The sequence below is a fragment of the Dermacentor variabilis genome, chromosome 10, assembly GCF_050947875.1.
Source record: "Dermacentor variabilis isolate Ectoservices chromosome 10, ASM5094787v1, whole genome shotgun sequence".
NCBI lineage: Eukaryota > Metazoa > Arthropoda > Arachnida > Ixodida > Ixodidae > Dermacentor > Dermacentor variabilis.
Window position 1 is genome coordinate 4,650,234 of NC_134577.1, and position 13,133 is coordinate 4,663,366.

The window sequence follows — 13,133 nt, forward strand, 5'->3', positions numbered from 1 at the left end:
GTATTGACAAATACAGTGCTCTGAAGTTTCAGAATGCATGTGGTATCAATGTCAACAGGTTTTTAGAGCTCTTAAGGCTTTACATGCTTTCCACTTTCCTCTCCATGAAAGATAAGATTTTTATACAAAAGAAAGGTGTGTGCATTGGTTCACGTATAGCTCCTGTTCTTAGAGACATTTTATTGTCCAGCTATGACTGCAATCTTAAAACTAAACTCAACCAGACAAGCAGTGTAAAAGTAATGCGATATGTTGATGACTTTTTAATTTTTTAGAATACTAACACTCCTGACGCGCAGCCTGCTGCTGCTATAATATTTGACATGTTCCGCATAGTTTTAGATTCCTTTGAATTGACCATGGAGCATCCGTCACACAACAAGCTGCATTTCTTAGACTTGGAGCTATCGTTCTCAAGCAATTATGTATGTTGGGGTTATGCTCCTTGGTCTCATAAGAGCCTTCATCCCTTTTCCTCCGTGCACTCAAAGATAGTTAAGTTCAGTCTTTCAAGATCTTGCATGAAGGCGGCCCTCATCAGGTCTTGTGACCACCAAGCAGATGCAAGCTTTGAATTGCAAGTAGCCAGGCTCAAGCTCGCAGGTGCTCCTGTTACCGCTTTTAACTAGCATTGCTGAAAGCCTCGCAACAAGCCTTAAAAGAAAGCAATCGGCAGCTGCTCAATCTGAGAATCGCTCACGGCAAATGGTTGTGGTTATCCCTCATGTGAACATGGTTGCGCATAATCTCAAAAAGGTTGTCAGCAAGGCAGGCCTTAGGTTTCCGTTCACTGCCAGAAATAGGTTAGGGAGCCTGTGCCATCAAGTCAATCGAGTGATCGAGAACAACAAAAGTAGTTATAAAAAGCAGCACAGGCAGAGGTTTTTTGTTGGCTGTTGTAACTGTGTTGTTTATAAGATTCCTCTTCCATGCAAGCGTTTCTATATCGGTTAAACGGGGTGGTGCATCAATGACTGCTTGTGCAAACACTCAAACAAAGTTCAAAAACGAGCTAAAGATAGTCAATCATCACTGCACTGCAATGAATGTGGCTGCAAGCCATCTTTTACAGATGTGACCTGTCTGTCAAAATATCGCAATCACCGCGCACATCTTATTTCTGAAGCTTTAAACATTCATAAAACCGGCGAAGCATGTGTAAGCCTTCCCTCTATTTTTCTCCTTCCAATGGAGATTGCCTTCCTATCGCATCGATTGCAACTTATTGCCCCTGCACATGCTGAATTCTGTTGATTCTGTGCTTTGATATTGCAGCAGAGTACATATATGCTGACTGAAAGGATAAAGACACTTGGTTGTTAGTCAGCACTGTGGTCTGTGTCCCTCTCTTCGTCCTGTTGTTTAGCACTGTTTACTGCTTGTAACCCTGTACCACATATTCATGCACGCATTCCTTGTGTGTTCAGCTGACAATAAAGCTGAAATATGTGTCATATATGGCAATGAAAATTATAATTTAGCTGTAAAATGGCACAGTTGTCCTTGCTACAATGGATACACATGACGCCACCGTTGTATTGCAGCAAAATCTACAGGCTTACAAGCCATGTAATGAAAGCTGCGAAGTGTCACCTGCAATGAGCACCTTAATTTTACTTATAGTTACTTAGATGCTGCCAATAAATAATGCAATCCCATAAGTATTGTGTTGTCGCAAGTGCCAGTTGAGGCCTCTGGGTCACCTGGCCCGATTAGTGATGAAAATATTGCTAAAGGCGAATACTGCACAAGAAGACATGGAATAAATGCAACCAGCGAGTGATACAGATGAGTTGTGAAGTGGGGGAAAAAAAAAAGAAGAAAGTTATGCAAAGAGGTCCACCAAGAATCTAGAATGCAAAATTAACTGAGGCTGTGAGGGAAAGCCACATGCTACATTTTCAAGAACCAAGCTTGTCACAACATAAACAGAGGTGGGCAATTCTGCTTTCCTCCATTGCCTTCAACAAACAAACTTCTTCCTCCCCTAAACTTATAAAATTTATTCATTGTCATTCACCGCAACCCACCTGAGGCCGAAGAGAGATCTTTCTATCACTAGTTCAGAAATAAATGTGCATTTCACTCTCTCTCTCTTCACCTCATCCTCGCTGCACGATTTTCCTTGTGCCCTCCCTCATCCTCTCACTCCTAGCCAGCAAGAACGCTTTATCTGCCCCGACACTAAATTTCTTGCACTTTAATAATAGTGTGCAAGCACCAAACAATTGCCGAGTTCATACAATGACCAAATATTTTACGTTATGCATGCAGCAAAACTGAAAGAATCTGCATGCTTGTGCGATTTGGCAATTACAATAATGTTATCATTTATGCGAAGAGCTTGTGGGCATTTCTGTGATGTACAAACATTTACAATAGTAAATGAACAAAGATTGATGCTCCTCTCTTACCTTCCCTAACTACCACCCTCACAGATTTTCAGAGTAGAAATCCCCACCTCACCTACCTCATCTGAAGAATACATTGTTGCACCAAAAAAGGAAAATAAAGACCTCACCTGCGCTCACCCTCACAGGTGAGGGCTGATGATGGTGAGGACGCCCTCGTAAGTGTGTGCCCTCAGGAGGGTGCCCATGAGTGCAAGAATGAATGTGGTCTAGACAACTGGGTCAATCTACGCTACCCCCACAGTCTACCCGTTTTATCTGGGACAGTTGAATATTTTATTACAAAATTACACAAATATGAGCTAGTATATCGGTAGTGCGATTTTTTTTTCCAACACCAAGCTCCGTTTTTAAGCGATTGCCAGCAGTCATCACAGCATTAGAATTGGGGCACCCAAGTCTAGGGTGCCTCTAATGAATAGCATCTCGCCTCTGTGCATGCGCTCAACCCAAACTATTTCATGGTTAAAGTTGGCACTCAAGTGGCCCCCATAGTGGCCCTACACTTATCACCCATTAATGTGATGGCTCCTGCCAGGCACCAGATCTGACCTAATATCTCAGTAACTGCTAACATGCATGACAAATGCTGATAAACACCATTGCTTTCATGTATCTCATGTAGATGAAGAACATTGAACAACAAATTGCCACAGATTTTGAGATTATGTGTCAGTTGAGAGCTTGTGCGCCTAAAGCGGGATGTTTTTGGCAGGCGTTTGCATTTGGATTGCCTAGGCTGATGATGGCAGCTCCTTTGCGTTGCTTTGGACAGAGAAAATAAGACTGCCCTTGGAGGCAGACATAAAAAAGTAAAGAGTTTAGCCAAGGTCTGCCTCCTTGACAATGTTTTACCAAATATTTTACCACACCATAAAGCAATAACCATAAAGTTATCACGGCAGACACCAGAAAGGTGACAGGATGAACACAAGATTGTGTTAGGACTAATGCTATCAGCATTTGTCCTATCACTTTTCCTGAGTCTATCAGGTTAATGTTAACATTATTGCATTAAATATGAATCAACAAGTTCTCACCTTTCACCTTTAGTGCTAAACCTGTAACAAGTGCATGTACTAAATTGTAATTATTAATGGTTTTATTTATCAAGTACTGCTTTTAAAAGTTATTTCAGAAACCATAAAGGCATTGCAAGTGTTCAACACTGACACAATTCTGAAACAAGGAGTTCGGTCTGAATGGGTTTAGTTCTTGGTAAACCAGAAACACAATGTTGTCACTGTTTGGTGCGACTTCAGCTTGGTTGTCCCTGTTCTAAAACTCCGTAATATCTTGCATTTATTGTTCATGGCTATTGATGTGCCTGTTCACAAACTTCTTGCTTGTTTTGGGTCAGAGCGTTGGGATATGAATAAATCCTATTAAGTGACTTGTGAAGCATAATACTGAGTTGTATAGAGCAGCAATTGTTTGAACATCTTTGTTACAGCCTGCAAACACTTTGAAATGTCGAGTATTGCAAATTCATTCTTTCGCATTGCAGTTTGAATATTATGAAGTTTTGAGCACTGCGAAGCTACACAACATGCCAATAATACGTAGTTATAATGATAAGTTTCAAGGTAGAGACCAAATTCTGCATTCACAATTTACATATATGAACTCGAAATAAGAGCACAGGCCCACAAATAGCACAAATAAATAGATAGCATATATGATCGCAAGAATGACAGCCAGGGTGTTCCATAGATTGTTTCATGCTTAATTTTTTAATACCTTAGTTCTGGTGACAACAACCAAAGACGGACACCGACCAAGAAAGTTTATAGAAATAAGATGTTTCGAAATGCATTTCCATTTCGAAACATCTTACTCTTATAAACTTTCGTGGTCATTTTTTATTCGTTGTCAATGTTCCCGACCAGACAGGTTTACATCTAATTCTTGATTTGATACCTTAGTTCCCGTTATGTGAACATATGCCATGTTTTGTTGTTTCTAACTACATGTTTAAATGGTTCTATTAATTTTAGTTCTGGAATGATTGCTGTACCTGTCCTTCTTACTTTTAATTGCTCAACTAGGTTTTTTTTTCCTGCCATCTGGATTCTGCCTTTCTTTTTTAAAAAAACACAGTAAACATTATGATTCACCTTGGTGGCTGTAATACAAGCTGTTTTTTTTTTCTACATCACTCAGAATTATTAAAAATCACCTGTGGCAGACAGCATAACTTCAGTCACAGAGCTGTATTAAATCAGAGGCTAACATTACTTGCACGATAAATCTAAATGCATAATCAACTAATTAACAAAAATTAAATATTGTAATCCTTTAATTTATGGCACATATTGCAATTTAAGAATTGTAGCCGCTAAGTTCACAAGAGGTATCCACTTCAAGCAAATTTTCAGGAAGACACCAGTTTTGAGCTATTGCCGAAGTTGGGGACCAAATACATGGGCTTCCACTTACTTTGCTAATTAGCAACTGTTTGTTAATAAGCAGATCATGTACTTTACGGGTTTTTTCTTACTTCCCTGCTCCGCACTGATATATATGAAGATACACTGTGTTCTCAACTGCCATATTCCCGTGCTAGAGTAGCAGTAGTGAAAACAAATAAATAATTTACGAGTTTTAAGTGCCATGATCAAAAGAATAAAGATTTAAAATTTTTCCATCATAAAATTCAACGCTGCACAGACTCCGAAAGGAAAGAGAAAGGAGAGACAACACTGCTGATACAGAGGCTGGTTCACCTAGATTCATGAAAGTCTAAATTAAAAAATTAAGTTATGGGGTTTTACGTGACAAAACCACGATCTGATTATGGGGCATGCCGTATTGGGGGACTTCAGAAATTTGCAGCACCTAGAATTCTTTAACGTGCACCTAAATCCAAGTACACAGGTGTTTTCACATTTCGCCCTAATTGAAATGCGGCTGCTGTGGTCGGGATTCGATCCCGTAACCTTGCGCTTAGCAGCCCAACACCACAGCCACTAAGCAACCACAGCAGGTTTCACGAAAGTGTGTAATACTACAATCGCAAGCAAAATTCATTACTTGAAATCGCATGGCAACATTCCTGTGCCTGAAATACAAAGAGGCATGAACTGTGGGCATGAAATAGGCTGGAGCACCAGGTGCATGCCAGTGAGCTTATGCATCCATGGCAGAGTGGGGTGCACAAGAGGACAACACAGTGCTGTCCTCCCTTGGAGCACCTGCAGTGCCATCATTGTGCTCCGACATGGCGCCATATACAGCTGCTGCTGCAGCCAGTCGCTTGCGCTCCTTCCACTTCTCCCTCACCCACGGCTTTTTCAGCTTGCACTTCTTGCGGTAGCCCTTGCTACGTTTCTTGTGCTTGTCTGACGAGAGCTCCACTGTGTCAGGAACATTCAAAGTGTCCATCAGCGCAGGCCAGAAAAAGTATGAAATGAAGCGTGCTTGTAGCACCTCATAGTTCCTTCGGGTGGCTTGCAGCTCCTCACACCGACTGCATGACTGCTGCAAAGCCCTGCTGCTGACAGACGAGAGGTCATCTTCCAGAAGGCTCCTGGACGTGCACTCAGTGCAGCGGATGTCCTCAATGCTGTCTGCATCAAGAGCTGCCGAGAGCTCAGGAAACGAGGCGCTATCCTGCAGCATTGGCAAGGAATCAGCGAGGTCGCCATTGGCAAAGCGATCTGAAAGTCGCCCAAAGGTAGCCACTGTGGTCTGGAAAAAAAAAAAAAAAAAAAAAGAGGTGGAAAACAGCTTTTTCAATGCTTCTTTACATCTGCAATAGGCATACCTGGCACAGCCAGATGATCTCACGCAGAAACGAACCATTTCACAGTACTTCAAAGGTTGGCCTAAAGTCCCACAAAAATAGCTTTCCCACAAATTAGCTTTCTACAGCAAAAAAAGAGTTAGTATTACTTTGCAAATCTTCAATATGGATGTGAGACTAAAATTCAAGTCATTCGCTTAAAACTCCAGTTAAAATTATTCTTAAAATTCTAGCTAAGTTGAACATAGAGAAGCCAAGCTGAGCCGCCAAGCTGAGCCAACTGTTAACATCATTTTATACTTGCATTTGTACACATCAAGTTTCTGTGTTATGAGGATGCATTACTTAGTGAGCTCCTATCTAAATATACATAGAAATATATAAACGTTTGTAATTATCGAACAAGTCGAATTAAACAAGAGGCAAGAGTGATGCCTCGATCCTAACACATGCCTGAATCGAATGGCCACCCTCTCTTTCTGGATTCAAAGTACAAAACTAATGTGGAAATCATGTTAGAGCTCCTGAACAAAGTAGAAATTGAATGCGCACTAGATTTTTTAGCAAGAAAAATGTAGTGGGACTCTAACTTTCAAAAAAAAAAAGAGAAGAAATGCATGCAAGAAATCACAGCATATGGTCTGTTAGGCTGTTCTATTCACAGTGACATGTCTGCGCTGCTGCAAGGTGTTTACGCACTCTCTGGTCGGCGCTTGTGTGATATTATTAAAGGAGTGGGCAGCTGCACTATATCAACACTATACAGTACAACTGAAATTACTAGCTAAGTGAGTTGGTAGCTGATCAAAAGATTTACTAAGCAGTGCAAATCGAGATGTAATAGAAAAATGGAAACATTACTATTATTATTTTTTGTCTTAGCAGAAATAGATGGAATAGCAACTGGTGCCATGGTGCAATGCACGTGACGGAATACAGTGCACTTCCTCCCCTTGTGCATGCGAGATTTAGCCACCATCATCAGTTCACCATTGCACACTTTCACATGCTTCTTTCACCACCATTGCACACTCTGCTTCTTCTCAACCTCCTCTCTACCATTCTATCTAGCTACCCTCTGGACTTGCAAGTCAGTAGAAAGGTAAGCGCTGCATTTTTTGCAATGCTTCTGTGGATGGTTACGGATAATTACAGCTGTCAAGAGGCTAATGTGGCGACGCCCAGGGAGCTCCAGAGGGTATTGTGCACATTCAATGCAGTGCAAAGGTCCAAGTGAGTTTTTCGTGTTGCCTTTCTTCTCTGTCACGCTTCTGTCATGTATACAAACGCTCTGAGCCACCCCTCGACGTGGTGTGCCAGGCAGCAGAAGGAGCAGTGGGAAACTCAAAGGAAGAGGCAAAGAAAGATTCACTTTAAAAGGGTTTATTTACATTATGTATACTGGCTCTAGGTACGGAAGCCCACTCCATGTAGGAACATATTAAACGTCTGAGTTCTCATCAGGACACATCATCCTCTCTGAATTAAAGGTTTCCACTATTTATCGCCTTGTCTTCCTTAGACGACTAGACTAGGGTATTTGATGACTGTATAAAGGCCAATCACAAATGTTGTATCGGTAGCAATATCCTGAGCAGGATGTCACATTGTTCCACGAAACTCCGCCTCCGATGGTACGAAATATGTGACCATAGAGCAACCTGAAAATCCAAGGTCGGTGCTGTTTTCTAGTAGCTGTTGACTTAGGCCGCTTTCATCCAGCTTCAGCTTGTCATTTTCAGCTAGAGGGTCTTTTCTTGCCTCGTGTAAACTTCTAAGAAATGCTATTTGCTGTATTGAGACGTAACAGGAGCTTCAGTAGCGAGCGATGACAGTGCCACAGCTACGATTTCCCATGGGCGCACCATTCGCGACGCGGCGCAGCCGTTCTGCTCATTGCACTGACCCCTTATAGCTGCCTAGTTCCCTGCAGTGGTGGCACCAACCACTTCAGCCACTTTGTTTGCTTGCTCACAAGTAGCGCTCGTGTCATGGGAGGAAACGCCAGCCTGTCTCGCCGCCACAGACCATTTAGGTTGCCTCAGGATGTTGCAGAAAAGGCCCACTGCCGACTTTTTTCGACTGCAAGCAAATGGGCCAAGCAAAAATGCATCCACACCGAGCTTTCTGCTTCAACAATGGGAGATTCCGAGACGCTCCATGAACAAGAATATCCTTCTCAGCGCTCTGTTTTGATTCCGCTTGAAGAGACTGTGTACAACATCACCTCTGATGATGCTGGTTCGTCCTCGTCAGTGCAAATGGACAGTGAGTGCGACGAGCTTTCTGCATCGTGTGCAGCAAGGCATGAAACCTGATACAGCAACCGAATTCACCGCCTCAGATGTGGATGTCAACCATGCAGGCCAGTTGTACATTTGGAAATTTAAGACAGAGTCACTCACACAGCCAATACCGAACCCATTTCCATCTAAGAAGTGCAGCAAATTGCGCAGAAGCTTCCACTCGGACTGGTACCGCATATTTTCTTGGTTGGAGTGCAACACACATGCTGGTGCAGCTTTCTGTTACCCTTGCAAAATGTCTTCTAATGGTGCCAGTGAGAAATCTGCATTTGCCAACAGTGGATACAGCAACTAGAAAAAAGCCCTAGAAAAGAAAGTCGGGAGGACAGAGCAAGTCAGTTGCAACCCATTTCAGCAACGCGTACTCCAGGATGATGCAGAAAAATTGCCTCTATATAGCAAGAGTGGCAGATATATTGCAATTTATTTCCATTCAGGGAATCACTGAGAGGGGCCACGATGAAAGTGCCACAAGTGAAAACAAGGGAAACTTTATTGAGCTCTTGAACTTGTTTGGCAAATATGACAACATTGTCGGTAAGAAACTTAATGGTGGAGCGGCGAATGCGAAGTCATTCATCATTCGATATAAGACAACATCCTCGAAATTCTCTGCCACATCACTTTAACAAGTATAAAGGAAAAGGTGAAAAGCTCCAAATGCTTTGCACTTATTGTCAATGAAACCAAGGACCTTAGTAGGATGGAACAATTATCAGCTGTAGGAAGGTACTACGTAAGCGGGGCCATCCATCTTTGAGCGGTTTCTTGTAACTAGGCTGGCTTCAGAAGCAGCAACTGAAGTGGGAGGCAACGCACTAAGGCAGCCAGTAGGTAAGCTCTCTCAAGCAACGAAGGACCTAATAAAGAAATGACAAACAATGAAACAGTCCAACTCAAGAGATCAAATAGAATTTGCAGAATTGTCAAAACTGATCAATAAGGAGAAGATAAAGGATATTTGAAATTATAACGTAAGAGTCTGAGGAAGCAGTAATAAATGGACACAGCATGAAATCAGTGAGAAGAAAACTTGGCATAGGACAAGCCAAGATGTGTGCACTGAAAGATAAGCAGGGTAATATCATCAGCAATTTCTAAGATATATTAAAAGCAATGGAATAATTATATACTGACCTGTACAATACCCAGAGCAGCCAGGATACCTCCATTCGAAGTAGTAATGAACAGGTTACAGATACTTCTATAACTAGCAATGAAGTTAGAAGGGCCTTGCAAGACATGAAACAGGGAAAAGCGGTTGAAGAAGATGGCATAACAGTCGATTTAATTAAAGGTGTAGGAGACATCATGCTTGAAAAACTGGCGGCTCTTTATTTGAAATGTCTATCGACTGTGAGGGTCCCAGAAAACTGGAAAAATGCAAACATTATACCAACCCACAAAAAGGGAGACCTTAAAGAACTGTAAAATTATAGGCCCATTAGCTTACTCCCAGTATTATATAAAATATTTACCAAAGTAATCTCCAATAGAATAAGGGCAACACTGGACTTTAGTCAACCAAGGGAACAGGCTGGCTTCACGAAGGGATACTCTACAATGGATCACATGTCATTCATCAGGTTATCGAGAAATCTGCAGAGTAGAATAAGCCTCTCTATGTGGCGTTCATGTATTACAAAAAGGCATTTGATTCAGTAGATATACCAGCAGTCATAGAGGCATTATGTAATCAAGGAGTACAGAACGCTTACGCAAATACCTTGCAAAATATCTATAGAGGTTCTACAGCTAACTTAATTCTACACAAGAAAAGCAGGAAGACACCTATAAAGAAGGGGATAGCACAAGGAGACACAATGACTCCAATGCTGTTCACTGAGTGCTTGGAAGAAGTATTCAAGCAATTAAACTGGGAAGGCTTAGGAGCAAGGATCAACGGTAAATATCTCAGCAACCTTTGCTTTGTAGATGACATTGTCCTGTTGAGCAACACTGGGGACGAGTTACAACAAATAATTGAGTACTTTAACAGAGAGAGTATAAGAGTGGGGTTGAAGATTAATAAGCAGAAGACAAAGATAATGATGAATAGCAGGGCAAGGGAACAAGAGTTCAGAATCGCCAGTCAGCCTCTAGAGACTGCGAAGGAGTATGTTTACCTAGGTCAATTACTCACAGGGGACCCTGATTGTGAGAAGGAAATTTACAGAAGAATAAAATTGGGTTGGAGCACATACCGCAGACACTGTCAGCTCCTGACTGGAAGCTTACCATTATCACTAATATGAAAGGTGTACAATCAGAGCATTCTACCGGTGCTAAGATATGAGGCAAAAACTTGGAGACTGAAAAAGAAGCTCGAAAAGTAGTTAAGGACCGCACAAAGAGTGATTAAATGAAGAATGATAGGCATAACGTTAAAAGAATGGAAGAGAGTGGTGTGAATCAGATAGCAAATGAATATAGCCAATATTCTAATTGACATTAAGAGAAAGAAATGGAGCTGGGCAGGTCGTGTAATGTGTAGGTTAGATAACCGGTGGACCATGAGGGTTACAGAATGGGTGCCAAGAGAAGGGAAATGCAGTCGAGGATGGTAAAAGACTAGGTGGGGTGATTAAATTAAGAAATTTGCAGGCGCAAGTTGCAATCGGTTGGCGCAGCACAAGGGTAATTGGATATTAGAGGGAGAGGCCTTCGTCCTGCAGTGGACATGATAGGCTGATGATGCTGATGATTTCGTAGCAGGCGCACGAGCCCAAATATATTCTCCTCTGCGGAAGGCTTGTCGTCTAAGTGTCCTAAAGTTCTCCAAAGGGCACACAGCATGAAACACCAACACGCATAGAGCCGGTGGGGCCCCGAGATGCGCACTGTTGTTTTTCCAGCGTATGCAAGCTTACATGTGTGCTCCTCAAAGTCTGCCTGGGTCAGCAGCCTCTTCGGACGGCTTATGTTGGCGGGAAGATTTAATGTGCGCACTAAGCAACAATCATTGGCATAGTGTTTTAAAAGAGCGATGGGAAACCAAAATGAAATCGAACAGGTGAGGGACGCTGGAATATGATGGCGCAAGGGTGAAATATGACACTCGCTTTGCACCACCTGTAGCAGGGGAAGGCTGAATGGTGGCACATTTTCGTTATTGCCTATTAAAAGCATGCAATATACACTTCCAACACACTACGCTGCACATGCTGTAAAACAGATAGATGAAGATGCTTATCACAACAGGGTTGGCGGTGACAGCTGTGAACGCCACGTGCGACAGTCCGAGAAGTGATTTGCAGGTGCCGGGAGAGCAAAGTGATTGCTTGCCAGCATTTCCAGTGACAAGGGCAAGCAAGTACTGCGGGGAAGCTGCTTAAGGAGGCACCTATTGCTCTCGAATGCCCATGCCTTTCGTAGAGATGGAACAGCCATTTCACCATTGGGCGCAGGTCCTGATGCAGGCAAAAAGACGATTTGGTGCAGCTGCAAGCCCTTTTGGTGCAGGATCCAACGCATGTGTGCTTAACATACACCATGCAAATTTTGCTGATATATCAATAAATTGTGGAGATGGGTTTGTGCAAGGCTTACCCTGCAAACACAGCCAGGAAAGGATTCGACACTCCTCCAAACCGCAATGTACTAAGGGCGTTACGGCCGAGTTTGTTGATACGGTGCAGAGAAGACACCACAGACAGATAGCAAACTAATGCGTGTTTATTAACCCTGTATGCAACAAAGAGCGAAAGTCACGGCTTGTGGGCGAAGAAAGGCTCACCGTAAGACCAATTAGGTGAGTATGCCTGCCTGCAATGAACATGACCTCATGCAATATACTCTAGTCAGGCAGATTCCTCGTTGGCGTTGCATAATTCTCGTCACACAGGTGTGGTAGCGCTGCAGAAGTCATGAGATGCATTTCTCGTCACGATGATAGATTGCATTTTAACGTGATAGCATTAACGGCCTCGTGTTGCAGAAAATTTGGCGCCGGCGTCCCACGTCCCACGTCAACTGTCATTTTGGCAAAAATCATTATGAACCACGCAGGCCCTCCATGCAGACCAAAGAGTTCCTGAACTAACTGAATTTCTCAAGGTAAAATACGCCAGAAAAATAGTGAAGTATGACTTACACAAAACCTACAGGCATGATAGCGTCGGATTGTAATTTGAATATACAGTGAAAAATTACTACAAACACCATATTAACTTTGCACAAAGCCCCTGCTGACTTTTTAAAGTTTCAATGTAAAAATATTTCAGTACTACGAACTTCAGAATACCGAACTTTTCAGAATAACGGTCGTTATTCAGTTTTCCCATGATGTTAGCAACGCCTCAGTACTATAAATAATATTCAAAAGTTTGCGGTTTCTTAGATTTTCGTGTACCCTTAATGGCAGCTGAAACAGTAAGCTAGCGGACGACAAGGTGCAAATAGCGGACGTCGTGGTGCATGGGTTCGAAAAACTTGAGACGACATCCGACAAAAAAATGCAGGCAGGCGGAAGCGACAATGCATCAGGCTTTGCAAGCACATGTTCCACCCAGAAAAGTGTTGCCCATCAATGAAGGCATGTCATTTCTTTCTTTCTGTGCATACCCCTTTCTTTTGCACTTCTTTCTGCAGCCATACTAGCTACATGTGTGGTGAAATGTAACCTGAGTACTTGCGGTGATACCACATGGTCACACTTTGCACTTTCCACGT

The 13,133-nt window shown here is 42.5% G+C and overlaps 1 protein-coding gene across 5 annotated transcripts in view; it reads right to left on the minus strand.

Annotated features, from left to right (window-relative positions):
* Positions 1–3,495: 3,495 nt before the first annotated feature.
* The window catches only part of LOC142559752 (snRNA-activating protein complex subunit 4-like), a 213,149-nt gene continuing 203,511 nt past the window's right edge, over positions 3,496–13,133 (minus strand). For all 5 annotated transcript variants that reach the window (XM_075671366.1, XM_075671365.1, XM_075671363.1 and 2 more), the window contains one exon: positions 3,496–6,101. In XM_075671366.1, coding sequence (XP_075527481.1) covers positions 5,541–6,101 — 561 coding nt within the window. In that variant the 3' untranslated portion in view covers positions 3,496–5,540. The remainder of the gene's footprint in view (positions 6,102–13,133) is intronic.